Raw genomic sequence first — 27,311 nt, 5'->3', positions numbered from 1 at the left:
GCCAGTGACACAAGGACAGACATTGTGTGATTCCACTTAGATAAGGTACCTAGAATAGCATAATTCATAGAGACAGAAAAGAGAATGGTGGTTGCCAGGGGCTGGGTCAAATAAAGTATTTCAGTTTTGCAAGATAAGATAGTTCTAGAGGTTGGTTGCACAATGTGAATATACTTAATACTAAAATATACACTTAAAAATGGTTAAGATGGTAAATCTTTTTATATATATATATTACTACTAGAGGCCCAGTGCATGAAAATTCATGCACTGGGGGGTGAGGGGTGGGGAAAGGGGCCCTCAGCTCAGTCTGTGCCCTCTTTAAAAGAAAAAAAATTAAAAAAAATTATATATATATATATATATATATATATATATATATATATACACACACACACACACACACACACACACACACACACACACATATATATATATATATATATATATATATATATATAAAATTGATTTTTTTACACAGAGGAAGAGAGAGGGATAGAGAGTTAGAAACACCAATGAGAGAGAATCATCAATCAGCTGCCACTTGCACACCCCCCACAGGGGATGTGCCCGCAACCAAGGTACATGCCCTTGACCGGAATTGAATCTGTGACCTTTCAGTCCACAGGCCAACGTTCTATCCACTGAGCCAAACCAGTTTTGGCGAGCCTGTGCCCTCTTGCAGTCCAGTAGCCCTCAGGGGATGTCTGAGGCAACCAGGCACACCGATCAGGGGACAGTGCCTGTGAGTGGCCGGCCTCACCCCCTCATCGCCCCACTACTACTGCCACTAGTGGCCTCCCTCTGCAGGAGGTGACTGGGAGGGCCAATCTGGGGATGGTGAGGGGCAGCCCCATTCCCCATCGCCCCTCCACCACGGCTGGTCAACCCCCATTGCCATTCCCTCCCTCTGCCTGCTGGCATATGCCTTGGCTGGCCTGGAGCTGCCTGCTTGTTGGTCCCGCCCCCTGCCAACGAGTTATTCTGTTGATTTGCATATTACATTTTTATTATATAGGATACTTTTTTGGTGTTTTTTAAAAAGAATTTTTGTGAGTTTATTTGACCCAAACATTACCATAATTAAAAACAAAAATCTTGGGGGGGACGGGGCAATGGAAATATATGTACACATATAATACCTTAATAAAAAAATGAAAAGAAAATCTAGGAAAACGAAAGTGAAAGTTAGTGAAGGCCTGCCAGAATAGTAAGTAATCCTGTAGGAACCAGGAAAAAGCTATGCCTGGTGGTACAGAGTGACTTCCAGGGAATGGAAAGAGAACTGAAGACTGGCTGCTAAGGCTGTGACACCAGGCACCCATAGGGCAATGCTGTAATCACCCTGGCAGTGCTAGCTCAGCCAGTGCCTTCACTTCCAGACACAGTTCCCTTCCTCCCCTACCTCACCCTGGAGTAAACTTGTTTAACAAAGGCAGTCAAGATTCCTAACTCCCAGGCAATGAAAGTTACTTCCAAAATACCAAAGTTCAGGTAGAACCAAATAATATGGCTCCTCACTTATAGGCCAGTAGAATGTACACTGTCGCTCTGTATGCAAGGGAGTCCAATTTAAGGCTCTCAAAGGCTGTTTTCTAGAAACTTCTTAAAAATGTTGGTTTCTGAAATCCAAGTAAATTATCACACTTCACAAACACAAGCATTAAGCTTTTTCACCTCGATAGCTTTGCCTTTTTCCATTCTGCCTGCCTAAAATACTCTTTGCAAACCTCCGACTCCACTAATTGAAATTATATCCTCCACTGAAGGCCCAGCTTAAATGCAGACCTTGCACAGCTTTTTCAGTCACTGGAGCCTGAAGTGGCCTTGGCCTCCCTTCGGTATTCACACAGCCCTTACCCAGTGCTGCCTGCATTGTAATTATCATGCTCCAGAGCCTGTGCTAAACCACAATCTCCCTGAATGTAGGGCCAGGTGCTTCCCGGCTGGAACAACCCTCACCCTCACCGTCTCAAGTTATGCATTAGGACCCTCCACTCAGTGCCTTAATTCCCCACATCCTGTTGAGTGAGTCTCTCTTTCCAACCACAGAGCATCACTAAGCTTCGAGGCCGGCATTTTCATTCACTTTTGGGTCATTGCCAATGCCTGAGAATACTTCACACATTGTGAGTATCCACTATGTGATGTTTTTTTCTGAAGAAACCAGAGGCCTGATGCACAAAATTCATGCAAGAGTAGGCCTTCCTTCCCTTGGCTGCCAGCACTGGCTGCCTTCTGGCACCTGGGACCCGGGCTTCCCTTGCAGCCTTGGCTTCATCTGGAAGGTCATCTGGAAGGACAGCCATCTAATTAGCATATTACACTGTTATTATTATAAACTATCGGCCTGGTGTATGAAATTTGTGCATGGGGGAGGAGGGGTCCCCTCAGCCCAGTCTGCACCCTTTCCAATCTGGGACCCATTTGGGAACACCCCTCTCCCAATCCTAGATTGCTGGCTTCTAATCTTTCACTTATCTGCCTGTCTGGTAGCCCCTAACTGGCCCCCACCAGCCTGGTCGCTCCCAAATCCCTCCCCTGCTGCTTGCCTGGTTACCCCCAACTCCCCTCACCCTGCCAGTCTGGTCGTCCCTCACGGCCCCCCTCCACGGGCCTGGTGGCCCCACACAGCCTGCTTGTTCAGTCATTGGTCATCCCTCACTAACCCCCCTCCTGGCCTGGTCATAGGCAGCCATTTTGTGAGGGTGTGAGGGCTAATTTGCATATTACCTCTTTATTATATATGATGATCTATATATTAAATGCATATACAATGCAAAAGAATAAAACAGCTATGTCACATTATTGTGTAATCCTAATCTTTTGGAGCCAGTTTTATCCTCTGTAAAATGGAAATAATTATATTTTCTTTGAATTACTGTCATGAAAATTAATAAAATAATATACCTACAACTCAAAATACACTGTGGGCAATAAATGACATTTTAATACTAGTTATTATACCAATTTGATACCTTCCTCAATAATTCTTTTTTTTTTAAATATATATATTTTATTGACTTTTTACAGAGAGGAAGAGAGAGGGATAGAGAGCTAGAAACATCGATGAGAGAGAAACATTGACCAACTGCCTCTTGCACACCCCCCACTAGGTTTGTGCTCACAATCAATGCACATGCCCCTGACCGGAATCGAACCTGGGACCCTTCAGTCCGCAGGCTTATGCTCTACCCACTGAGCCAAACCGGTTTCGGCTCTTTTTTTTTTTTTTTTTTTTATATAATATTTTATTGATTTTTTTTTTTACAGAGAGGAAGGGAGAGAGATAGAGAGCTAGAAACGTCGATGAGAGAGAAACATCGACCAGCTGCCTCTTGCACACCCCCTACCGGGGATGTGCCTGCAACCAATGTACATACCCTTGACCGGAATCGAACCTGGGACCTTTCAGTCCGCAGACCGACGCTCTACCACTGAGCCAAACTGGTTTCGGCACCTTCCTCAATAATTCTTAATTTTTCTCAGTCCCTGTTAACCTAGCTTCTCTTCAGGTGTGAAAAGTGTTTCTGTAGCAAAATAACCCATCCTCCAATTAAAACTGCCACATAAAATTCACTTTGTAACCTAAACAGTTTCATTTTTCTAAAGAGAGATGGAATGATGATGAGATCACAGATTGTGGTGTAATCTTTAAATACTCGGATTCAGGCTGTGTCCCTGCACTTTCCCTATGTCCTATCCTTCTCTCCACACTTAACACCTATACACATGTCATCTCAAGAGAACATTTGCTAATATGTTAGTGCCAAGAATTCGAGAGATATGTTTCACTTAAAGAGGCTTAAAATAACTGTTGCTTGCTATGCTTATCTCAAAAATCAATTTGACATCTTCCATACATACGAAGATATCAATTTACTTTTTCCACTCAACTGCTAAGAATTTCTGTGTGAATATATACTATACCTTGTTCCAATATCAAGCCAGCTGCCATAATCCTTGACCAAGAAGAAAAAATGCTGTAAAATAAAACAAAAGATGGTTCCATGAAAAACAAAGGCTGTTTAGATTTAGTCAGAAAAACAATATTGTTTTAGGATTATGTGTTTCAGATTTCTGACCGTTCAGAACTACTATATGACTGGAATCAATAAGAATTTGTCTCTTATTGAAATGTTTGCTTTGACTAAAACATGCAATCATCTAAAATCCAGAAATAGCATTACCATTCAATCAAATGAAAGCAAAAGTGAATTTTGTTAATAGCTTGCGAAGTAAGCAGAAGCTAGACACAAATCATTTTCTAAGTTAAACAATTTGACTATATAAAATTTGAAATCAGAATTTAAATTCTCTTCTGTTAATATGTCTTGCCTATTGCCACTTTGTGAGAAAAACTGAAAGCTGATTTATTCTAACGTTATGTTTGGTCAATTTCAGACAGATAGAGGCATAACTCATTTTATTGCACTTTGTTTTATTGTGCTTCAAAGATAATGTGTGTGTGCTTTTTAAAAATAAATTAAAGACACGAGGGTCTCCCCCAGCAAAAAGATTATGTCTTACTTTATCATGATGTAGCTTTATTGAGTTGGTCTGGAACTGAGGCTGAAATATCTGTGAGGTATGCCTGTACTGAAAATCCAGATCAATACCACACAAAGATGCTCTCATCTAAATCAAGTGACTAGGAATCTAATGTGAGAAGTTACTGTAATTGCTGTCTCTAATCACTTATAGCATAGGATTAACATAGCAAAGACTTAACCATATCCAAAGAGAGGCCTGTCTCTTGCCTAGCTCCTGAGAGATATTTCTGGGCCCTTGGATTGTCATGCATGGGGCCTTGATCAAATGAAGGGTCATGTAGATGAAAGGTCAGCCATGGGAACATCCTGGACACAGGCTCTGGTGACAATGATGCTGGAAAAAGGATGCTGTCCTGACTGAAGGGTGAGGATGACAGAGCTCTGTGCCTGGACACCTGGACCCTCCTGGCCTCTGCCCTCTGTGTCTCTTCTTTGGGCAGACTGTAATCTGCATCCTTTCCCCGCAATAAACCACAGCTGTGAATATAGCCATCTTCAGTGAGTCTGTGAGTCCATCTAGTGCACATGTGTCAAACACAAGGCCCGCGGGCCAAATCCGTCCCGCCAGGCCTTGCAATGTGGCCCACACCGTGCTGTCATCACTGCACTCCACTGCGTTTCCATCACAATGACAGTTTATGACTGTTCAGTAAACCATTCGGCCCGCGATTTAGGCTGGACTTTAGATTTTGGCCCCTTCTCTGATTGAGTTCGACACCCCTAATCTAGTGAATCATCCAACCTGAGGGGACCCCTGGGTTGGGAACCCCTAAACTTGAAGGTAAAATAGGTTCTTTTTGTTAACCCACTACGTAAAAAGTCCCACCTACATGCTCCTCACTCTGAATTCATTTATTAGCGCTACCATTTTGACAACGTCTTCCCACTTGAAAAGCTCCACTTCCTCTTTCCTTCCACTTCTCTCTTCCTCCTTTTCCCTTTCTTTTTCAATCAGAGAAAATGGTTAAATAATCAACATTTCAAGCAGAAAAATAATGTATTGCCTAAACCTGAAGTTAGCTTTTCTATTAATTTCCTATGGAAGTTCTTTCAGATATAATGCACCATAGAAGACCAGGTATAACATGAGAAATTCAAAACAAGAAAAGAAAAATAAAGAGGACTTTTCATACTTTAACAAGTAGTCTTACTGTATAAGTCATATAGAAAGAAATTTACATTTGTAAATTATTCCAGCACTTATCACTCAGTATCTAAAGATTCCATGTACAGAAATGAACTCATATTTATCTTGATTAAACTAGCTTCTCAATCTTATTTATACTGAATATCCAAGAATGTCTTACCAAAGCCATAATGTCTGATATGACGAGAACCATGAGAAAAAGACTGAAGGAAATAAAAAAGAGAGAGAGAAAAATTACACATAATACAACAGGCACATTTTTAAAGCACATTAAAATAAAAATGAGAATAGTCAAATAATTCAATATTCTATTAGTATTTTTGCTTCTGAAAATATTACTTTTAACAAAAGCTCTTTTCATATTATTACAACTATCCCATGGTAATGAGCTAAATTTCAAAAATGTTATTTAACACTTTGAATACCTATTTTGATAGCATGAAAGGACATGAATTATGACTTTTTTAATTTTAGATAATTGTAGATTCACATGCAATTGCAAGAATAATACAGAAGAATCCTATATGCCCTTTGCCCAGTTTCCTCCAATGCTAACATTTTACAAAAGCATAGTACAGTATCACACCCAGGAGATTGACATTGATACTGTCAAGATACAGAATGCTTCCATCACCCCACTTCCCTCATGATCCTCTTTTACAGCCACACCTATCCTCCTCTCAGCCCAGCCCAACCTCTAACCCCTGGGAACCAATAATGTGTTCCCTGTTTCTATAATTTTGCCATTTCAAGATGCTGTATAAATGAAATAATTTATTTTATTCAAAAATTTTTTATTGACTTCTAGAAGGAGTGGAAGGGAAAAGGAGAGAAACAATGATGTGAGAGCAGAACATCGAATGGCTGCCTCTCACATGCATCCCAACCAGGGATGAATCCACAACTTGGGCATGTGCGCTCTGACTGGAAATTGAACTGACAACCTTTCAAATGCATAGGACGGTGCTCCAACTAACTGAGCCACACCGGCCAGGGCAAAAGAGAAGACATTTATAAAGCCTCAACTTTGTCACCTTTGCCTCAGTTTTTCCCTTTGTGTTGAGTTTTTTTACTGCATTAGTCTCAGGATAGAGTTAATACACACATGTGCATACAGGAGTGCATGTGTACACACAAATAAACACAAAAATATACATATGCATACATACACTCATTTTGATGAGCCTTCTATTTCTCACTCCATATGCCTCAGCTCTTTATATTTAAACATTAATTAAAATCTCTTCTAAAAATTTATCCATTAATAAATGCAAGAAAGTACCTATAAGTTATCAGTTTTTATTCCATCTAAGTAATTATCTTTTATGTGATATTGAAAAGGTTTAAATGCTTTCAATGTTAAGTTTATGTAAATATCCTATAAATATACAAAAAAAACTAGAAACCAGATTTCTACTATTTTTAAACAGTGAAAAAAATGTCTCTTTTTTTATTATGGCACATGCATAATAGATGCTAAACCCAGTTCTAGCTTAAACTCATCAAAAAGAGCATGCAAATTTATTCTAATATTAGTTACTTCTTTCAGCACTGAATATACTAGTTTAATTCAAGAATAACAGAACTGCTAAAAAGCTTCATATTTATCTCAAGTGTCTTTCAGTCCAGTGCTGATAAGGCAATTTTATTGGTTAAAAAAGCAAATAATAGAGTTGATAGCTCTTCCAGAGGCTTGATTGCTGAAGATTGATTGCTCCAGAAATTCCCCCAAACTCAGAAAGAGTACTTTCCATTCTGTTTGTCAAGTATGTAAAAATCAAAACTAAGAAACTATGTATATTATTGACATTCAGAAGTTAATTTCAAGCCATGCAAAATGAAATTACTATGTTAATACATATTTAAGAAATAATCCCCAAAATAGAATGATATCCATTGTTTGTTTTGTAGGTACAGTTATATCTATAATATACAAGTTATTCACCACAAAAATTTAACATTTATGTTTTACCGTTTTGTAAGGAGGCTCTTCATTAGCTTTAATAATATTCTAATAACATTTCATTGTTAAGAAAGCATATTTGTCTACCAGAGGCTCTAATCAACTGATTTCCTCTAATGAAACTAAACTCTGACCTAAAGGATGAAATATCTTTTTTCATTTTTATAATAAACAATCTATGTCACAGTGTCTTTAACAGTAATCATACCAAATATCCTCAAATGTTTACCCTCATTTCCAAAAAGTGGGCAAATCCAATAGTTCTTAAATATTCGCCTTACCTTTTTGATGATAACTGGGTAGTTAATTGAACAGCTTCAAAAGCACACATCACCAGAACAAAGGGGATAAAAATCTGTTTAAAAGAACAATAAATGATGCCATGAACAGCTGAAGCATTTGAAAAGCTTTTTGAAATAAATGTTATTCCTGTTTATAGAAATATTTCAGTTTCTCAAATGACTTTTGTCTATATTAGTGAAGAGCGAATGCTGAAACAAAACCAATGACACACAGAACAGTAATGAAGCTGACTTCAAAATCTACATCAATAGCACATGTAGTATAAAAAATAATATCACCACATTCCAAATAAAATCTATTACAAATTTTTGTTCCACATAACTACTTATATTAAGGACCATGTTCAAATACTTGCAAGAGGTTGTGAAAGGCACAGAATGGCCAAATCAAATAAATTTTGAAATCTGATAATTGGATTCACTGATCCCTGAACCCATCTGGTTATTTGATATAACTCTATAAACATAATTCAGCTGCTTTACCATTGCTTTGGTTGTTTTATATTAATACTAATTTATTTATGTTTATAAAATTCATATGTACTGTAAAGAACTGTAAAACAATGAGAAAGGCATAATAAAATTTATAGAGGTTGAAAATCCATAATCCAGAGTTAACACTTATAATATTTTGAGATGCTGTTTTCCAATGACCAATTTACAAAAAATACATATTATTTTTTTGATATTTTTACATTTGATCAAATATAAAAATATCAAAAAAATAATATGTATTTTTTGTAAATTGGTATTTGATATTTTTAAGAAGAGGAGAATGAGGAGATATGGAAAATAAATGTTCAAGACTGCCTAAGATTCCTTTTCAAGTGAAGGGTATGTGACTACAACGGAGTTCAGGAGGACTTTCGCTCCCAGCCACATCCACAGAGACTCTTCAAGTGCATTTTGTCAGTAAAGCTCACTGAATGAGGACAGAAGTTAAAGGTCTATCATTCTAATGAAAACTTTTGCTTTTATTTTTTTGTTTTAAATTAAAGGCCTATCATCTTTAAAAGACTGAGAAAAGAACCACCACCATTATAAAAAATGTAAATTAAGATTAAGGAAGCATGTTCTAAAATAATTCACTAGAGAATGGGACATGAGATAATGAACATCTTTTTAACATTTCTTAAAGTTACATTTATTTTAGTGCAATAATAACAACAAAAATAGTATATTAATCCTATTAAGAGATACATATTATTAATGATTATTATTTTTGTGATCTGAGTAGAAGGCAATCATATTTTTTATAGATATTAGTCACTTTATCTAAACAAATATACATATATAATTGTCCCTCTGTATCTACAGAGTCAATCAACTATGAATTGAAAATATCTGGGGAGAAAAATTACATTATTGCTAATATGTACTATTAGAGGCCCAGTGCATGGATTCATGAACTAGTGGGGTCCCTCAGCCTGGCCAGCATCTTCTTGCAATCCAAGACCCCTCAGGGGATGTTGGATAGCCAGTTTCAGCTGGATCCCTGTAGGCTTGATCCAGACAAGAGGAGGCCCAAGTCCCATAGGCTTGATCCAGACAGGAGAGAGCCTGACCCCGTAGGTCCGATCCAGATAGGAGGGAGTCCAATCCCTGCAGGCCCAAACCAGACAGGAGGGAGCCTGATCCTGTACATTGAGCATCTGTCCCCTGGTGGTAGTGCACATCATAGCAACCGCTCAACTGGTCGTTCAGTCGCTTAGGCTTTTATATATATAAATGTAGTTAGGCCTAATAATGGTTGCATCTGTACTGAAAATGTATAGACTTTTTTTCTGTCATTATTCCCTAAACAAAACATTATGATAACAAATTACATAGCACTTACATTATATTAGCTATTATACAATAAATAATCTAGAGACGATTAAAGTAATCACAGAGGATATGTATAGGTTACATGTATGCAAATGCCACACCATATTACATAAAAGATTGAAGCATCCATAGATTTTGGTATCTGCAGGGTGGGTGAGGGGTCCTGGAACCAAACCCTCTCAGATTCCAAGGGAGGACTGTACTAATTATGTAAAATGTGCCAGGCACTATTGTAGAGAGAATAAGACAAGCATAATGACCCTAGAGATGAAGGGAAAGTACACTAATTAAATTTCACTGAAGAGAATGAACCCCTGATGAGCTGAGAATTAGTCATTATATTGGTATCCTTAGCACCCAGCTGGTGCCTGGCATGTTACTGAAAGTAAGCAGTCAATGACATATTTGTTGGATGAATGAATCAATTGCAGGTCATAGATTTGGAAAAAATATTAATATAATCAACAGTCTCAAGGCTGGGGAACATGGATCTGGGGACCCTTAAATCTTGAGGAGCAAAGCAGTTTTGATCTGTACTGCACTTCCCCACAGGCTTTAATCACCTTTGATACCACTTCCTGGGACTAACATTGAATTTCTACTCTTTTGAAGTTTAGTGAGCTTAAGAGTGAAACAAAAAGATCAGTTACATTTTGGAGTAAAGGCTAGAGGGTCCCACCTCCTGTTCTGCAGTGTCTGAGACAGTATCTTCTTTCCATGCTATTTAAATTTGTCACAATGACTATATATAACCTTAATGTCACATAATTGTTATATAATCTTAAAGTCACAATGAGTTCACCATATTAATTAATTAGTATCTTAAGAAAACAAAAAAACCAACCTTCCACAACATCAGGGCTCCCATCATAAATGGACTAAACACAGTCAGAAAGCAGTAGACAGAGGCAAGATCAAAGCTAAAAAACCAACATAAAGAAAAACGATTTTAGAATTTACACTGTAACTTTAAAATAATGTCTGCTGAAAAGCATGTTTAAATGAATTTTCTCAAAATTTCTACTTACTAAAAACACAAACATACAAGGAACATTATGCAGCCACTAAAATGAATGAGGTATATATCTCCACAATATATCCTTCAGTATAAAAAGCAATTATAAAAATCACAATTGTTTTACTTTTATATATACACACACACACACACACACACACACACACACACACACATATATATATATATATATAGTTTTAATTTAAAATTACCTGTTAATAGAAGCTATATTCCCAGTTCCAAAAAATGCTATCACTAAGAAGAAAACCTAAAAAGAGTTAAGGAAATGCCAAAACAAGACAGAATTTATACAACTTTCTTTTTCATTTTAAAAAGATATGCCTCTTCTACTATGAGGGCAATTTGCTTTCTCATTTGTACACTTGATCATATATTGTTGTAAATGAATGTACCATCTGTCTTCTTAGGAAAGAACCAGATTGTAGAAGCAGGGTCCTAAGTACAATGAGGCCTGGGAGGTCATCCTCACTTATCACTAGTAATCTTGGGAAGGTTACTGTTTTCCTCTTCTCTATCATGCACAAACTGGATTATTGTGCCTACAGTTGGCCACTAATGGTTTTTTCAAAAGGAGAATGTAGACCTAGTGCATGTGATAGACATTTTCAGCTAAAATACTGTCTCAATTCATAGATGCTTGCTGTGTGCCCATTACACAAATAAATATCATGTTTTAAAATAATTAGAGAATGAGATATGGGAAAACGTTAACTATCTTTTTGATATTTCTTAAATTTACATTTGTATTAGTGCTGAAATAAAAAGTAGATATTGCCCTGGACAGTGTGGCTCAGTAGATTAGAGTGTCATCTCATGCACAGGAAGGTCACATGTTCAATTACCAGTCAGGATACATACCTAGGTTGTGGGTTTGATCCCACAACCAGGGATCAAACCCACAACCTAGGCATGTATCCTGACTGGTAATTGCGGTACATATTTGATCCCTGGTTGCAGGGCTCAAACCCACAACCTAGGCATGTATCCTTCATATGCGGTACATATGAAAGCAGCTGATCAATATATCTTGCACATCAATGTTTCCCTCTGGTGATATGAGCCTTAAAAGTACCCATGAATCCATCCAGTCTACCAACCAACTAACCGACCAGCATTGTCTTGTGTTTATCAGAGGCACAAACACTATAAATATGAATGAAAGAGTCTCCAAGCGACCAGATGGTGACTAAGACTAAGCTGCTATGTAGAAGTATATGAGGGGAATTTTAAGATAAATAGTAGAAAAATAAATGACAGTTACAAATCAGTCAATAGATGTGATAAAAAGCTTAGGGTTTATTAAAATAAAGACTATTCAGTGAAATATGAAGCAGGAAATATAGATTGGTGGCATATTAATAAAAATCTGTGGACCTTATTATTGTGGAGACAATGAAGAATTAGCAAACATTTTAGATAAATAATAAAGAAATACCAGTGACAGTGTGCTATCTGGATCAGACAGAAATAATTAGAGGCAGAAGTCCATGTTAGGGACAGGAAAGTCTGAAATGGCTCAGTGGGAGTGGAAATGGAGAATGAAAAGAGACAGTGGGACTTCAGAACTGAACAAGAAGCAGTTAAATCTGAAATAAGTTTGATGGCGTGAGTGGTTGAGAGTATGGCAATGCCATTAAATGCAATGAGGCCTGCAGGAGATCAACTTTGGAAAGGGATGGGCAGTTGTCAGCCAGTTTGGGACACAGATCTGGTGATGTCTAGCAGAATGTTGGAAATATGGCCTTTGAGGTCAGGAGAGAGGTCAAGACTGAAAAAGTAGATCTCAGAGTTATGTTCACAGAAGTGTTGCTCAAAGCTATGGGAGAGGATGACATTTATCAGGTACAGTAAGAGGAGAAGGCTTACAACAGAGCCTGGAGAAAATCATGGTTCAAGATCAGACAAAGGAAGACTAAGTTTAAGTGAAGGAAAGCAGAGATTATATAGAAAGCTAAGAAGAGACCCTGTCCTGGAAGTCAAGGGAAAAGAAGAGAGAAGCCCATGGAGCTGAATGGTGCAAAGTGATGATGTAAAGCTGAACAGATTAGACTGCCATCAGGAAGCCCTGCCAACACTGAGAGGACAACTTCAGTAGACATCTGACACATACTCATAGAGCTAACATGTGCCACACACTGCAAGCCAGGCTTGAGGATATAGTACATAAAGGGGAGGAAATAGTAGCAGCAACTATAGATTTTTCTTTCAAGGAGCTTGGAAATAAACAGAAAAAAACAAAATGAAGCCCTAGCTTGTTAGGTTCGGTGAATAGAGCATTGGCCTGCAGATTTGATTCTGGTCAAAGGCATATGACTGGTTGTGGCTCGATTCTCCAGTAGAGTGCAGAAGGCAGGCTAGCCATATTCTCTCTCATCATTGATGTTTCTATCTCTTCCTTTCCCTTTCTCTCTGAACGAATAAAAAAATATTTTAAAACAAACAAACAAACAAACAAAAAACAAAACAAAACAAAATGAAGTTATAATTTAGGGTGATGCAGGATTCAATGAAAGAAGTGTTTTACTTGTCTGTGCTGAGTGTAAGGAACCTGAAAAAAAAAAAAAAAAGAGAAGGCAAGATTGAGAGTGAAAGCAAGAGGTAGAGGAGAGATGGGCACATTGGCTTTCTGGGTCCAGCCTTCCGCCATGGTAAGTTCAAAGGAAACACCTCCGTATGAATTTCTCGAAGCTGGTCAGCCTGCCTTCCCAAAGTGAGACTATTCTGCCATACCGTCTTTGAAACTTGGAATTTCACACAAGATTTCCTCTGATGTGATACAAAAATCTTGTGAGGTACATTTTACATGAGTCTAGTATAGGATACACATAAAAGATTCAAACCAAAATCACAATACAGTTTCTTCTAGGTGAGGAAATTAGATTGGAGTTGGGAGTTAAGACTTTAACTTTAGGTGTAAAGTTTTAATTTTTAAAAAATGTGACATATGTGGCAAAATATTAACTGTTGATATATGGATGGTAGAAATACACACTTATTTATTTATGTCAGCCTTTATGCTTTTTTATAGTTTCAAAAATTTTTTTAACAATGTGAACTATGAGAAAATTATGGTTCAGAGTAGAGTTAAATGCTTTCCATGGTAATACCACCAATGGTGACAGGCAGGCCTTCCACATTCTCTCACTCCGTTAAATGGGGGGTTGCAGCAACTGAAAACAAAAGCCCGAATGAAGGATACAAGGAAATAGGCCCTACGGATGTCATCCATACAGAGCTGTCGAAACTGGGTTATATCAGTGTTGTAGGAGAAATAGATACTGGTGACCTTGGAGAAAAAGAAACACATGAATGCACAGTAACAGTTCTCTTACTTCTACCCCCACAGGCAAAATAACAGTCTAAGTTACAACTGCTAGAAAGATAACTTGTACCAACAACAACAAAAAATCAACAATAAATCATTTTTCTATAGCTTAATTACACCTTAATAAAGTCTGCCAGAAAAATAAAATATGTTGATAATAATGTACTGAACAGAATTGTAGTATTGCTATATGTGTAATAAAAGTGAGAATTAGCTTTTTCTTATCCTATATATATGCTTCACTTTTAAATCCCTGTATAATTCTTCATTTTTTCTAAGACCTGATTTTTCAGTGTCCTGATCTTCTCAAACCTAGGTACGGTATGATACTAAAAAGCATGATAAAATTAAATATCTGTTTCTTTGTTCTTCTCTTAATTCTATTTGTAGAGATATCATTTTTCTTTATAAGAAAGACAAAATACTTTCTGTCTTTGGTAAAATAGAAAGTCACTCAATTCCAAGAAGATAGGTGCATTCTTGCTTAATCCCTCACACTTCCCAAAAAATCATAAGTTTAAAGAGAGATTTTTCCCTATCCCTCACACTACATGTAATTGCCAATAAGTTCTTAGGATGCTTTAATAATCTTCCTAGAAAAAGGAACATATCCTTTTAAGTAAAAAATAGAACATAAAAAAATGACACAATAAACCTCACTTTAAAATTTAATGTTACAAATGTTAATATTTAATATTTACTTATTAGAGTTTTTAATATTTAATATTAAGGACAGCCTGACCATTTACTTAAATTTGAACAAAATGTATTATTTTAATATTCCAGGACTGAAAGTTAAAAAGTAACTATTTAATATATTTCAATAAAGTTTCTTATTTATTGAAATTAATTATTCTAAATTACCAATTTCTCTCTATAAATTCAAGTGGAACCAGTTAAGAACAGATGAATTATGAAAAAGTTGTTCTGCAATAATTATTTTACCTGACCTCAATAAACTGTAAATATTATGTCACTAATTTCTCATAATTACCTCATAATTGCCTTCTAAAATGAAGGCAAGAGACATCATTTTAACGCTCTACCTCAGGATAATAAAGGTGTCCTTAAAATCTGATTGGCTTTTAGGAAATTCAATGTATACTGTGAGGAAGATTTGGTCTGAGACCATAATCACTAAGGTGACAGAATAAGCATTTTGTATTAGGATGACTAGAAGGAGAAAAACAAGACAGGGAACATAAATGACCTTTCTGATCTAATTAATTAATTGATTGATTTGTGATAACATAAATATTCTTCCAGGTAAAATAAATTGAAAGAACAATTAGATGTAAAGATAGAGGAAAATGGGATAACATCCCTTCTTTTCCATTCCTTCCCCTATATTAATGTTTTTCACATCAGTGATTCTCTTAAAAAGTCCATCTTCTATAAGGTCTTTAAAACAATGGTATGCTTTTCTGTTATAAGTAAAAAATTTCCTTATAAATTAATTAATTTTAAGTTAATTACTAATGACTTAAATAGCTAAAATTTTAAGTAGAAAGAAGGTTTAATGAAATAACATTGCAATTTTCTTATAGAATAGAGTATTTTAATATTCTCAGATAAATGCAACAATGATTTTGACAACCTACCTTCTGTTTCCAGGAAACACCAGATTGTTGCAGGGTTTCTTGTTCCATATGTATCCAGACAAACATCAAACATGACAACACTAATGGGAAGAGAGCCTCATACCTAAGATGTGGGTGGGAGTGGGGTGAAAGTGAGAGGGTAGAAATGAAAAGACAAAAACATTACACAAATTAAAATGCAAATTTATATTGAGAAGTATTTTTCAAAATTAAAACAATCTTAATATTTCTAAGGCACAATATCACAAAAATTTTAATTTTCCAGAAGAAGTAGAAAAGTAACATTTAAATATTAACTTTAACACCATCTGTTTTTGAAATATATTAAATCTTGAGATTATGACATGTTTAAAATAGTAGAGATATTTAAAAATAAATTATAAAGCAAATGACCGACACACACACACAAAAACAACAACAATAACAACAACAACATATACAAAGGTAAAAAAAGACAATTTCCAAGTTGAAATTATTAATACCTGGTATACAGAGAAAAAGAGCAAGAGAAATGTTCCAAAAAAAAAAAAAAAAAAAAAAAAAAAGCTGCCATATAAGAACATAACTCTCAAAAACGACAAAAAGAGGCAATAAATACACAAAAGTAAGTTTGATTTTATTGATAACTGATATGGAAATCAAGACAATAGGGAGATACCATATTCACTTATATTTACCTAAAATTTAAAAAAGTAATGTTGACAAGAGAGTAACGAAAAAAAAAAAAATAGTATCCTCTCTGTATAGGAATAAAACTCTTTTTGGAAGGCAATCTCACACTATGCATCAAAAGTCTCAAAAATATTCATATGCTCTAACCCTGTAATTTTCATCCAGTATGTCGCAGCACACTGATGTGCTATAAGAATTTTTAAAACATCAATCCCTGACTATTTAGTCAGAGGCACTGGCCTCTTTTTTTCTTAGATTCTCTGCCATAAATACCACCTATCACTTCAAGAAATTCCCTGAGGACATAATCAGACACATGCACTACAATACACATATGAAGATGTTTGTTGTAATATTGTTTACTGAAGGGAAAAACAGAAAACAACCTACTCTCCACAGGTGAGCATGGCACATCTCTAGGCTGGAACACGAGGTGGATGAAGGAGAAATGTTCATGAGATAACCCAGTGACGGAAGCCTTTTCCAATCCTTTTGAGCCTTAGTTTGGGATAACCTTTGCAATACCCTAAACCTCTACAACAGCACTAATTACACTGTTTTAATCATGTTTCTTTATGTGTCTTCCCTGATAGTTTGTACCTTTGTGTCAGTCTCGTCACCCCTGCAGGCCCAGGTCACAGGTTTTGTTGAGTGAGTTACTTACCTAACTGGAAATTACAAAACAAAATCAAATAAACCAACCCAAACACAAAAACCCTTTATTTCTCTTTCAACTCTTGAACTCTATTCCTTCCACTTGGTATTATTTTCTAAACATGAGAAAGCAAAATAAATAATATGCTTTAAACTCTACCACAGACCTTAAAACTAAAGCACTGAAGACTGGGCAAAAGGAACACTTGGGTTTGAGGAAGCACACACAATAATTTGGTATAGAGAGCGGCCTGAGGATGATGAGATAATATACACATCTTCAACTTTTTGGATTTTTTTTTCTTTTTGCTTTTCTGGTTGGGTGCTTTTTGCTTCTTTGTATTCCAAATCTTTGACTTGATTATTGTGATCCTCTAGTCTGCTTTTAGGTCTCTGTATAATATGTTTTATTTCAGTCAGTGTATGCTTAATTTCTAGTTGATCCTTTTTCATATCCTTGAGGGTCTCGTTAAATTTATTGGCTTTTCTAGGAAATTCTTGAAAAACCTTAAGAAAATATCATTAGTTGACAACAATTTTTGAAAATCCAAAAGAAAATATCACTAGTTGACAACAATTTCAAAACTGCAACTGGAAGACAGAGCAGACATCGTCCAGAACCACCAGAAAGCTGGATCAGTGGAAATTCTACAACTAGAAGGAAAGATAAAAGGACACTGAGATTCACGAGCTGTGGAGGACAGAGGTGCATGCAAAAAGGGTGGGTGGCTGAATATATGACTGACTTATACATGGCAAGTGCAGAGAAGGCAGACAGCAAGCACATGGCTAGCTTTCTCTTTGGGAGGCAAACAAAACCTCCCAATTGCACTGAAATCCAGCTCCAGGTGAGACTTTGGGTACACAGATCCATTCAGGGAGAAATTGTCTGGCAGTGGGAAAAACTCAAGAGCAGCTTTCTCTTAGAGGTGCATGTAGCCATTGCTTGGGACACTGAGCCACAGGGCCTTCTTAAAGTAAGGCTGATGGGAAACCAAGGCTGTCTGCTCCAACCTGAGACTGCCCCAACCAAGCTGAGCACAGCAGCTCTCCAGAGTGGAGACAATGCTGAGCCTCATAGCCAAATGGCCTGGAGGACAACTCCCTCCAGTGGTACCAACAACAATCAAGGCTTAACTACAAGACTGCACACACACAGCCCACAAAGGGGTGCACCAAGAGTGTCCACCTCAGGTAACTGGGGAGGCTGAGCCATTGAGCCCTGCTAGGACATCTAATACACAAAGGTACTCCATCAACTGAGGGAAGCAGCTAAAATGTGGAGACAAAGAGGCAAGCCACAAATGAAGGAAATGAAGGAAAGCAAAAGACTGGATATAGAGTTCAAAACCACGGTTATAAGGTTTTTCAAGAATTTCCTAGAAAAGCCAATAAATTTAACAAAACCCTCAAGGATATGAAAAAGGATCAACTAGAAATTAAGTATACACTGACTGAAATAAAACATATTATACAGAGACCTAAAAGCAGACTAGAGGATCACAGGAATCAAGTCAAAAATTTGGAATACAAAAAAGCAAAAAACAACAACAACAACAATAAAAAACCAAAAACAAAAAAACCCCCACCCAAACTGAAAGCAAAAAGAAAAAAGAATCCAAAAAGTTGAAGGTAGTGTAAGAAGCCTCTGGGACAACTTCAAGCATACCAACATCAGAATTATGGGAGTCCTAGAAAAAGAGAGAGAGCAAGATACTGGATACCTATTTGCAGAAATAGTGACCAAAAACTTCTCTCACCTGGTGAAAGAAATAGACTTACAAGTCCAGGAAGTGCACAGAACCCCAAACAAAAAGAATCCAAAGAGAACCACACCAAGACACGTCATAATTAAAATGCCAAGAGCAAAAGAAAAGAGAGAATATTAAAAGCAGCAATAGAAAAACAGTTAGTTACTTATATATAGCACCCATATGATTACTAGTTGATTTCTCAACAGAAACTATGCAGGCCAGACTGGAATGGCAAGAAATATTCAAAATGATGAATAGCAAGAAACTACAAGCAAGATTACTCTACCCAGCAAAGCTATCATGCAGAATTGAAGGTCAGATAAAGAGCTTCACAGACAAGAAATAGCTAAAGGAGTTCATAACCACCAAATCAGAATTATATGAAATGCTGAAATATATTTTTTAAGAAGAGAAAGAAGAAGAAAAAGATAAAGATAAAAATTTTGAATAACAAATTCATATCAATCAACAAGTGAATCTAAAAACCAAGGGAATAAAAAATCTGGTGAACAGTATTAACTGGTGAATATAATAGAATCAGGGACCATAAAAAAGAAGTGGACTGACAATTCTTAGGGGAAAAGGGGAATAGGGGTGCGAGAAGAGACTGAACAAAAAGCATACACTTATGAATGAGGACAGTGGGGAGAGGGTAAGAGCAGAGGGTGAAGGGGAGCTATGAGGAGAAAAAAGAGGAACAACTGTAATAATCTGAACAATATTTATTAAATTAAAAAAGAAAATAAAATATCACTAGTTTAACAAGCACAGAAAGTTAAAAAAGCTACACCATTTCTGACCTGTTAGAATAGTATTTAATATTCTAATTTTAAAATAAAATTACCAAATTTTGGGAAAAATATGATGAAATAGAACCGCTTCCCCCATAGGCTGTTGGTGTTATTATAAATTGGCATTGTTCTTAAGTAAAAAACAAACAACAGTTCATAGTCTCTGGCCCACCTATGCTACAGATTTATTTACTTACAAAAACTATAAACTATGATTACTTTCTTCTGTAAAATGTAGATGAATAAATATTCGTATGGGACTTTATTTTTCTTTCTTTTCGGTTAATCCTTACCTGAGATACTTTTCCACTGAATTTTTTTTTTTTTTTTTTTTTTTTTAAGAGAGTGTGGAAGGGTTTGGGAGACATTGAGAGAGACATAGCAATTGGTTGCCTCCCACATGTGCCCCTGGTCGGAGTTTAAACCTGCAACTGAGGTACATGCCCTTGACCAAAACTGAACCCAGAACTCTTCAGTCTGTGGTCCGATGGCTCTATCCATTAAGCCAAACTGGCTAGGGATTCATTTCTTTAGATAATCAATATTTTGTATGAATGCTGCATATCTGAATTAATATACTGAAACACCAGTAAAATGTCATCATAATGTACATAATAAAATCATACTAACTTGGGATCTGCTAGTTTGATCTCTGCAAATTGAACAGGGCTGAAAGGCATTTAGCTTTCTTTTATTGTGTGCTAAGGGATCAAATAAACAAATTTCAGAGGGAAATTTTAACCAACTCAAGGAAATTATTTTCAAGTATTACAACAGCTTCTATTTGCATAAAAATAATTAAATATTGGCTACAAAATAAATTTTCTTTATTAATAAAATCAAGGATGCATTTTAAGTTAGAATTTAGGATTACTATTGCTGTCTTTCTTTAAAGTAATAAAACTGAATTTTAAAAAATATCCTATAATTCTGACTATTCACAAATATCCATAGAGAACCCTCCAGGATGCCTTCACAGTAATGTGAAAAGATGACAATGTGAACTATGTTTTGCAAATCTGACTTGACATTGAAAATATTCTAAGTGAAATTATTAAACTGTGCTGCTTCAGGCTACATCTGTTGAATGTTTTTGCAAAGGTAAATGTACTTTCCAATGTTAAAAAATATATATATTTTAATACATTCATTAGTAAGGTCACACTTATTAGGTGTAAATTTTTACTTTTTAGATTTTCTTAAAATAAATTAAATGTACTTAGGATAATCTATTTTGGTATCTTACATGAGTATTAAATTGATGATTTAAAACACTATAATGCTTATCCCTAATGTTAGTTACGTAGCTAACTTAACTCTACATTATGAAATATTTTTTCACTCAAAAATCAACTTTAATTCTCCTTTCTTACCTTCTAAACCAGCAATCCAGATCTATGTTTACATTTATTTGCAGTTTTTAATTTACTACACATTCCTTTAAATGTGTAGAGCTTTAGAACTTAGAGGTCCAAAAAAGAAAAGGGCTTATTGATTATTGAGTGACTGTGTAGACACAAGTTCCTGGATCATGTCAAACATTACTTCCTAATGCAACCTCTGGGTGTAATCTCTCTTTTTTTTTTTTCTAATATATTTTATTGATTTTTTACAGAGAGAAGAGAGAAGGATAGAGAGTTAGAAACATCGATGAGAGAGAATCATCAATCAGCTGCCTTTTGCACACCCCCTACTGGGGATACGCCTACAACCAAGGTACGTGCCCTTGACTGGAATCAAACCCGAGACCCTTCAGTCTGTAGGCTGTCGCTTTATCTACTGAGCCAAACCGGTTTCGGCTGGGTGTAATCTCTTAATGAAAGTTGTGTCACCCTAAAATGATGGAATAGAACAGAAATCGTTTTATATTCTGTTATAATGAGCACATTTCTCATCCTTATAAATGCAACCAAAAAGGGGGCGGGGGAGGGGTGTCCCTCAGCCCAGCCTGCACCTTCTCCAATCTGGGACCACTCAAGGGATGTCTGACTGCTCGTTTAGGCCCAATTCTGGTGGGATTGGGTCTAAACAGGCAGTCGGACATGCCTCTCACAATCCAGGACTGCTGGCTCCCAACTGCTCACCTGCCTGCCTTCTTGATCACCCCCTAATTACTCCCCTGCCAGCCAAATTGATGTCTAACTGCTCCCCTGCCAGCCTGTTTGCCGCAAAATTTTCCTCCTCTGCTGGCCTGGTCACCCCCAACTGCCTTCCCCTGAAGATTTGATCGCCCCCAACTGCCCTCCCTTGCAGGCCTGGTCCCTCCCAACTGCCCTCTCCTGTGGCTATCTTGTGGTAGCCATCTTGTGTACATATAGGGGCAGGATCTTTGACCACATGGGGGCAGCTATATTGTGTGCTGGAGTGATGGTCAGTCTGCATATTACTCTTTTATTAGATAGGATAGAGGCCTGGTGCATGGGTGGGGGCCAGCTGGTTTGCCCTGAAGGGTGGGGATTCCCTTGGGACATGGGTGGCCTGGGCGAAGGGCCTGTGGTGGTTTGCAGGCCAGCCATGCCCCCTGGCAACCCAAGCGGAGGCCCTGATATCTGGGATTTACCTTCTACAATTGAAACTTTGTAGCCTAGAGCAGAGCCAAGCCTCCTGCTCGCTCCATGGCTGCTGCCATTTTTCTTGGGATTTATCTTCTATAATTGAAACTTTGTAGCCTTAAGTAGAAGCCTGGGCTGGCCAGGGTGTGCGGAAAGCTTTGCTTCCTCCATTGCCAGGGGCAACTCTAGCCTGCTCTTTCCAGCTCTGTGGCTGCTGCCATTTCTGTTTGGATTTGTTTACCTTCTATAATTGAAACTTTGTAGCCTTGAGTGGAGGACTAGGCCAGCAAGAGCAGGCAGAAAGCTTGGCTTCTTGGATTGTCTGGGAAACCGAAGCCTCCCTCCTGCTCTCTGTGGCTGAGCCATCTTGGTTGGGTTTATTTGCATACTTGCTCTGATTGGCTGGTGGGCGTGGATTGTGGGTGTAGCGGTATGATGGTTAATTTGCATATTACTATTTTATTAGGTAGGCTTTTTATCTAGACAAAAAAACGCATATTCCAATTCACATATACATTATACATTGATAGATTCTGATTATAACTAAATTATTTATTCTACTAGAAGTCCAGTGCACAGATTCATGCACATTGAAAGAAAATTAATTAGAAGAGGTATTTTAGAGGCCGGGGAGGGACTACAGGAGGGATCCAGGGTGTGTCCGGCCCATCTCGTCCAGTCCAATTAACTGGACCACAGCAGCAAGCTAACCTACCAGTCGGTCTGCTCCCTGGTGGTCAGTGCGCATCATAGCAAATGGTTGAAGGAATGGTTGGACACTTAGCATATTAGGCCTTTATATAGAGAGATAATTTCACCAGTTAAGAGAAAAATGACGAAGAGTTTTAAGGTTTCATTATGTTTGTCACTCTTGAGTAAGAATTTGCTGATAGACTTCAAGCTTTCTTCCAGAGTTCAAAGTCCTACGTCTGAAGGCAAGCCCATCTGAGGATCTTATTAGATAACTTGTGAAAATGTCTATATGTTGATTATACATATTACGTCTTTATTACTGTGCCCAGACCTGTTTGTGCAGAGAGAAATGAAAAGATAGGAGGTGTGCGGGCCTTGGTCAGAGGAAGTCTAGCACCCAGTGGATCATCTGCTATCTGGGGAATAGAAGAACTCCTGGGATCTAGGTCACTTAGGATGTTAAGGTCTACTTTGAGAACATCTCTCTAAAATTGAACTAGGATACCTAAATTTCCCTCAAAATGAACTCAAGTCTTGGACTCAAAATGCCTTTATAAAATCATCTAATATGGGAAGAATCCATTGACAGCACAATAGTAAATCCCTAGGTTTAGTTTAATTGAGACCAGATCCTATATTTGGGCCAAACTATGAGTGGTGGTTATTTGGCTTGCCTATTCTACTTGGTGTTTATTATAATGAGCACATTTCTCATCCTCATAAGGATTTAAGTACAGATGAAATAAAATTCAAAAGCAAGTGAATAATTTTTTTCTTCTAAGTAGATGAGAAGATACATGTCACTGTTTTCACTGAGTTCAAGAGAACACTTCAGGACCTACCACAAATTAGACTGCTAGTATTTCTTTCTTTTGTAAAAAAAAAAAATTCAGTCTTAAATAAAAATGCATTCTTTAACTTTTGGAAAAATATTCTAAAAGTCTTCTGAATCAAAAGAACTATTTGGACTGTGATATATATAACAGTAAAAATAAAATATTAAATTCAAAGAAGAATGAATAAATCAAAGCCTAAGTTAAAGTACATGAAAGAAATGCAGCCAAAAGTAAAATTCTTCTCAGTCATTGTTTGAGACTTAAAATACCTCCATAATCAATTGGAATTTTCTAATATTAAAATAAAACATTTTAGCCACTTCAGAAAATAAACAGAAATATTATAAGAAAAAGAAAATTAAAGGTTATGGTTCAAGTCATATACAGTTCTTATTACAGAAAATACTTATAATTAATTCCTCAAGATTTATACATTGTTTATTTTTAGAGATTAAATGTTCATAGAGAAATGCCAACATTGAAAACTTGCTACTCTAAATGAAAATTTAAAAATGTTTGTACCCTGTGCTTAAGAGGAGGTATGTTGACATCGAGGAGACAAGTATGCTAAACAATCGCTCCAAGAGGTTCCTGGGACTCAGCAGGGGCACCACGAAGGAGGTGGCTGCAATGAAACACACAGGAACGTGTCAGCAAGAGACACATAACATTTGAGTTTAGAAACACTAAATAATCTATAATCACATATAACCCTATTGTTTGTGTGACCTTTACAATGAGGCTATATTTCCCCTGATTATTTCTGTGAGAAATTTGAAACTTAATATTTTTAATTAAAATTATATCTTATTGTTTTAACCAACTTCATTCTTGTGAAGGCCTAATTAATTGAGATTTTCTCAATTTATAGTCAGCATCACTCACTGTAATATTAACCCCTAAATGAATTACTTATGTTCTATAAATAATAAAATATATTATTCAAGATTCAGCAACTCTTCTTCCAATTAGGCATTTAGTGCAAAAGATCACTTACTCCTCCTCCAATTTTTCCCACTGCAAAATATTCATTGAGAGTTGTAGTGTGCTCTTTTGGAAATTAGAGAGGAGAAAGGACTTTACCATGCATGAGAGAAATAATCTTTCCTCACAGCATAAGAAAGCAATTACTTCAATGGGAAGAGAGATAAAAAAGAGAGGGGGAATGGAAATATACATAACTTTGTAATCCCTCTAGTTAGGATGGCAGTATGCCTGGAGTTCAATACTCCAGAGCATGGAGACAGATGACCTGCGGTAGAACCCTGGCAGAAACACTTATTAAGTCTTAACCATTGGGCATGTGAGCAGTATTTCTATCTGTCAAGTGAGATAACATAAAAAATGGTGAGGTTTGAATACAATTCACCTGTAAAATGCTCCCTGAGCATAGTGCCTCGAGTACAGTAGGTGCTTAATAACTGTTAGCTGCTACTGTTACCACTAGTCAATATGTACTGAGTTAAATGTAAAGATAAGCACATTCAAAGTCAAGTCACTGCAAAATTTAAGACCATACAAGTTATATTTATAACTAGAGGTCTGGTGCACAAAATTCATGCACCGAGAGGAGAAGTGGTGAGAGGTGTGTCCATCATCCCAGCCTGCACCCTCTCCAATTTGGGACATCCTTCTCACAATCCAGGACTGCTGGCTCCCAACTGCTCGCCTGCCTGATTGCCCCTAACCACTTCTGTCTTCCAGCCAGATCACCCCCTAACCATGCCCCTGCCAGTATGATCAATGCCTGCTCCCCTGCCAGCCAGATTGCCCCTAACTGCCCTCCCCTGCTGGCCTGATTGCCTCTCACTGTCCTCCCCTGCTGGGCTGGTCGCCCCTAACAGCCGTCCCCTGCTGGCCCTGTCACCCCTAACTTTCTTCCCTTGCCATCCTGGTTGCCCCTAACTGCCCTCCCCTATAGGCCTGATTGCCCCCAACTGCCCTTTTTTGCTGGCCTGGTCACCTCTAACTGCCCTCCCCTGCAGGCCTAATTGGCCCCAACTGCTCTCCCCTGCAAGCCTGATTGCACCCAACTGCCCTCCCCTGCAGGCCACCTGTGACGACCATCTTGTATTCACATGGGGGTGGCCTACTTGTATGTTGGAGTGATGGTCAATTTGCATATTACCTCTTTATTATATAGGATACTTTTGGACAAATAGCTTCTAATTTTTTTCAGATGTGTGGTTCTAATAAGGTTATCATCACCAGGTACATATTTTAAGAAGGGAAGATTCTTAAGAGTGCTGAGAACCTTTTGGTAAATGCAGGAGGGTTTGAGCTAGAAAATCATTTTTTAGCCATCATGACAAAGACTATATTAGGAAAGACTTATGAATGGATGCTAAATCTAAGAAGAAATTTTGATGCAAGGATATTTGATGGTCTAAGAGTGTCATAGTTGCCTTATTATTCATAAGGAGGGGAAAAACAGAAAAGATACTGTTTTCTCTTCTAGCTGCATTTAGGTTTTTATCAGAAGTGAATAAATATACAGCCTGATTATCATGTCATAAATAGTCTATCAAGTAATTCTTATTAATACATGAATGTTCATAAAAGTTCTAATTTTCTTTGTCAAATGCTATCAAGTGATAAAAATAATAGCTGGTTATTATTATTGTCCTGCAACAAAATGTCTTTTAATAATATAATAATATAGATACAAATTGATAATTTTAAACTATGATGATGTAAAGGTACCTCATTTGGTTTGACTGACCTCTTACCTAATATTATCCAGCTAACCACCTGATTAGTAAGAGGAAGTCCTTGTTTCTTAAGTAGGCTATTATGTGTGCTATACACAGCCCACATGGAAAGCACTGTGCTGAGCATCTGAAAACAAATACAACACAAGGAAATAAAGAGAAGGTGGTGAGAGACTAATTTATATAAAAACACTTCACAAAGCGCTTGAACAAGTGAAATCTGGCAAAACTGCTAGTGAAATTAGACCAGGTCACCTTCTTGTGGTGAGAGCTGAGTTAGAGCTCTTGCACTACGCAAAGGTCATATTTGACAAGCATGAGACGAGGCACTTTACACCTGCAAGAGTACTTGGGCAAACGTTATCACACTCTTTCTACCTAGAAGTATTCATTATTAACCTTGAAGTTTTTCTAAATCATGGAAATCCAGAGGTTGAAGTGCATAGACTTTAGTGTAAGTGGCTGTGTCTCCCACCTCTGGCTCTCACACATAGTCATATCCATTTATTCATTCAATATGTACTTGTGGCCTGAGTATTCACTTGGTACTGGGACTACAAGGAGTACAATATTCTTCAGGGAATATACAAAAACTAGTTGGTAAACTACAGCTTAGAGGCCTGGGGCCTGTGTTTAGAAATACTATATTATTGGATCACAATCAAGTGTTTCCTATAGCTAGCTCCCTTTGCACTGCAGAGGTAGAGATGAAAATTTAAAACAGACTCTACATGGTCCTAAAGCCTAAAATATTTACAATCTGCTTCTTTAGATAAATGTTTTCTGATCCCTGAACTAGTGGACCAATTGCCACATTAAGAAGTTATCAACTAAGTTATGACTGTGGACAAAGTAAAATCTCTTAGAGATCAGATTAGCTACCTCACCACCAAA

General features: G+C 37.1%; 1 protein-coding gene across 7 annotated transcripts in view; it reads right to left on the bottom strand.

The window, feature by feature from the left end:
• Positions 1 to 27,311, bottom strand: part of PIGN (phosphatidylinositol glycan anchor biosynthesis class N) — an 81,369-nt gene that overhangs the window by 9,045 nt on the left and 45,013 nt on the right. For 4 of the 7 annotated variants that reach the window (XM_036418598.2, XM_036418597.2, XM_036418604.2 and 1 more), the window contains 10 exons: positions 26,436 to 26,544; positions 24,229 to 24,331; positions 15,755 to 15,857; positions 14,028 to 14,114; positions 11,020 to 11,075; positions 10,637 to 10,712; positions 7,945 to 8,018; positions 5,861 to 5,903; positions 4,531 to 4,599; positions 3,931 to 3,983 (listed from right to left, as the gene is read on the bottom strand). In XM_036418598.2, the coding sequence (XP_036274491.1) occupies positions 3,931 to 3,983; positions 4,531 to 4,599; positions 5,861 to 5,903; positions 7,945 to 8,018; positions 10,637 to 10,712; positions 11,020 to 11,075; positions 14,028 to 14,114; positions 15,755 to 15,857; positions 24,229 to 24,331; positions 26,436 to 26,544 (773 nt within the window). The remainder of the gene's footprint in view (positions 1 to 3,930; positions 3,984 to 4,530; positions 4,600 to 5,860; positions 5,904 to 7,944; positions 8,019 to 10,636; positions 10,713 to 11,019; positions 11,076 to 14,027; positions 14,115 to 15,754; positions 15,858 to 24,228; positions 24,332 to 26,435; positions 26,545 to 27,311) is intronic. The other 3 variants (XM_036418601.2, XM_036418602.2, XM_045574618.1) reach the window with 3 other exon arrangements.

The sequence above is a fragment of the Pipistrellus kuhlii genome, unplaced genomic scaffold (assembly GCF_014108245.1).
Source record: "Pipistrellus kuhlii isolate mPipKuh1 unplaced genomic scaffold, mPipKuh1.p scaffold_m20_p_6, whole genome shotgun sequence".
Lineage (NCBI taxonomy): Eukaryota > Metazoa > Chordata > Mammalia > Chiroptera > Vespertilionidae > Pipistrellus > Pipistrellus kuhlii.
This window is presented reverse-complemented; position numbering and strand designations above follow the sequence as displayed.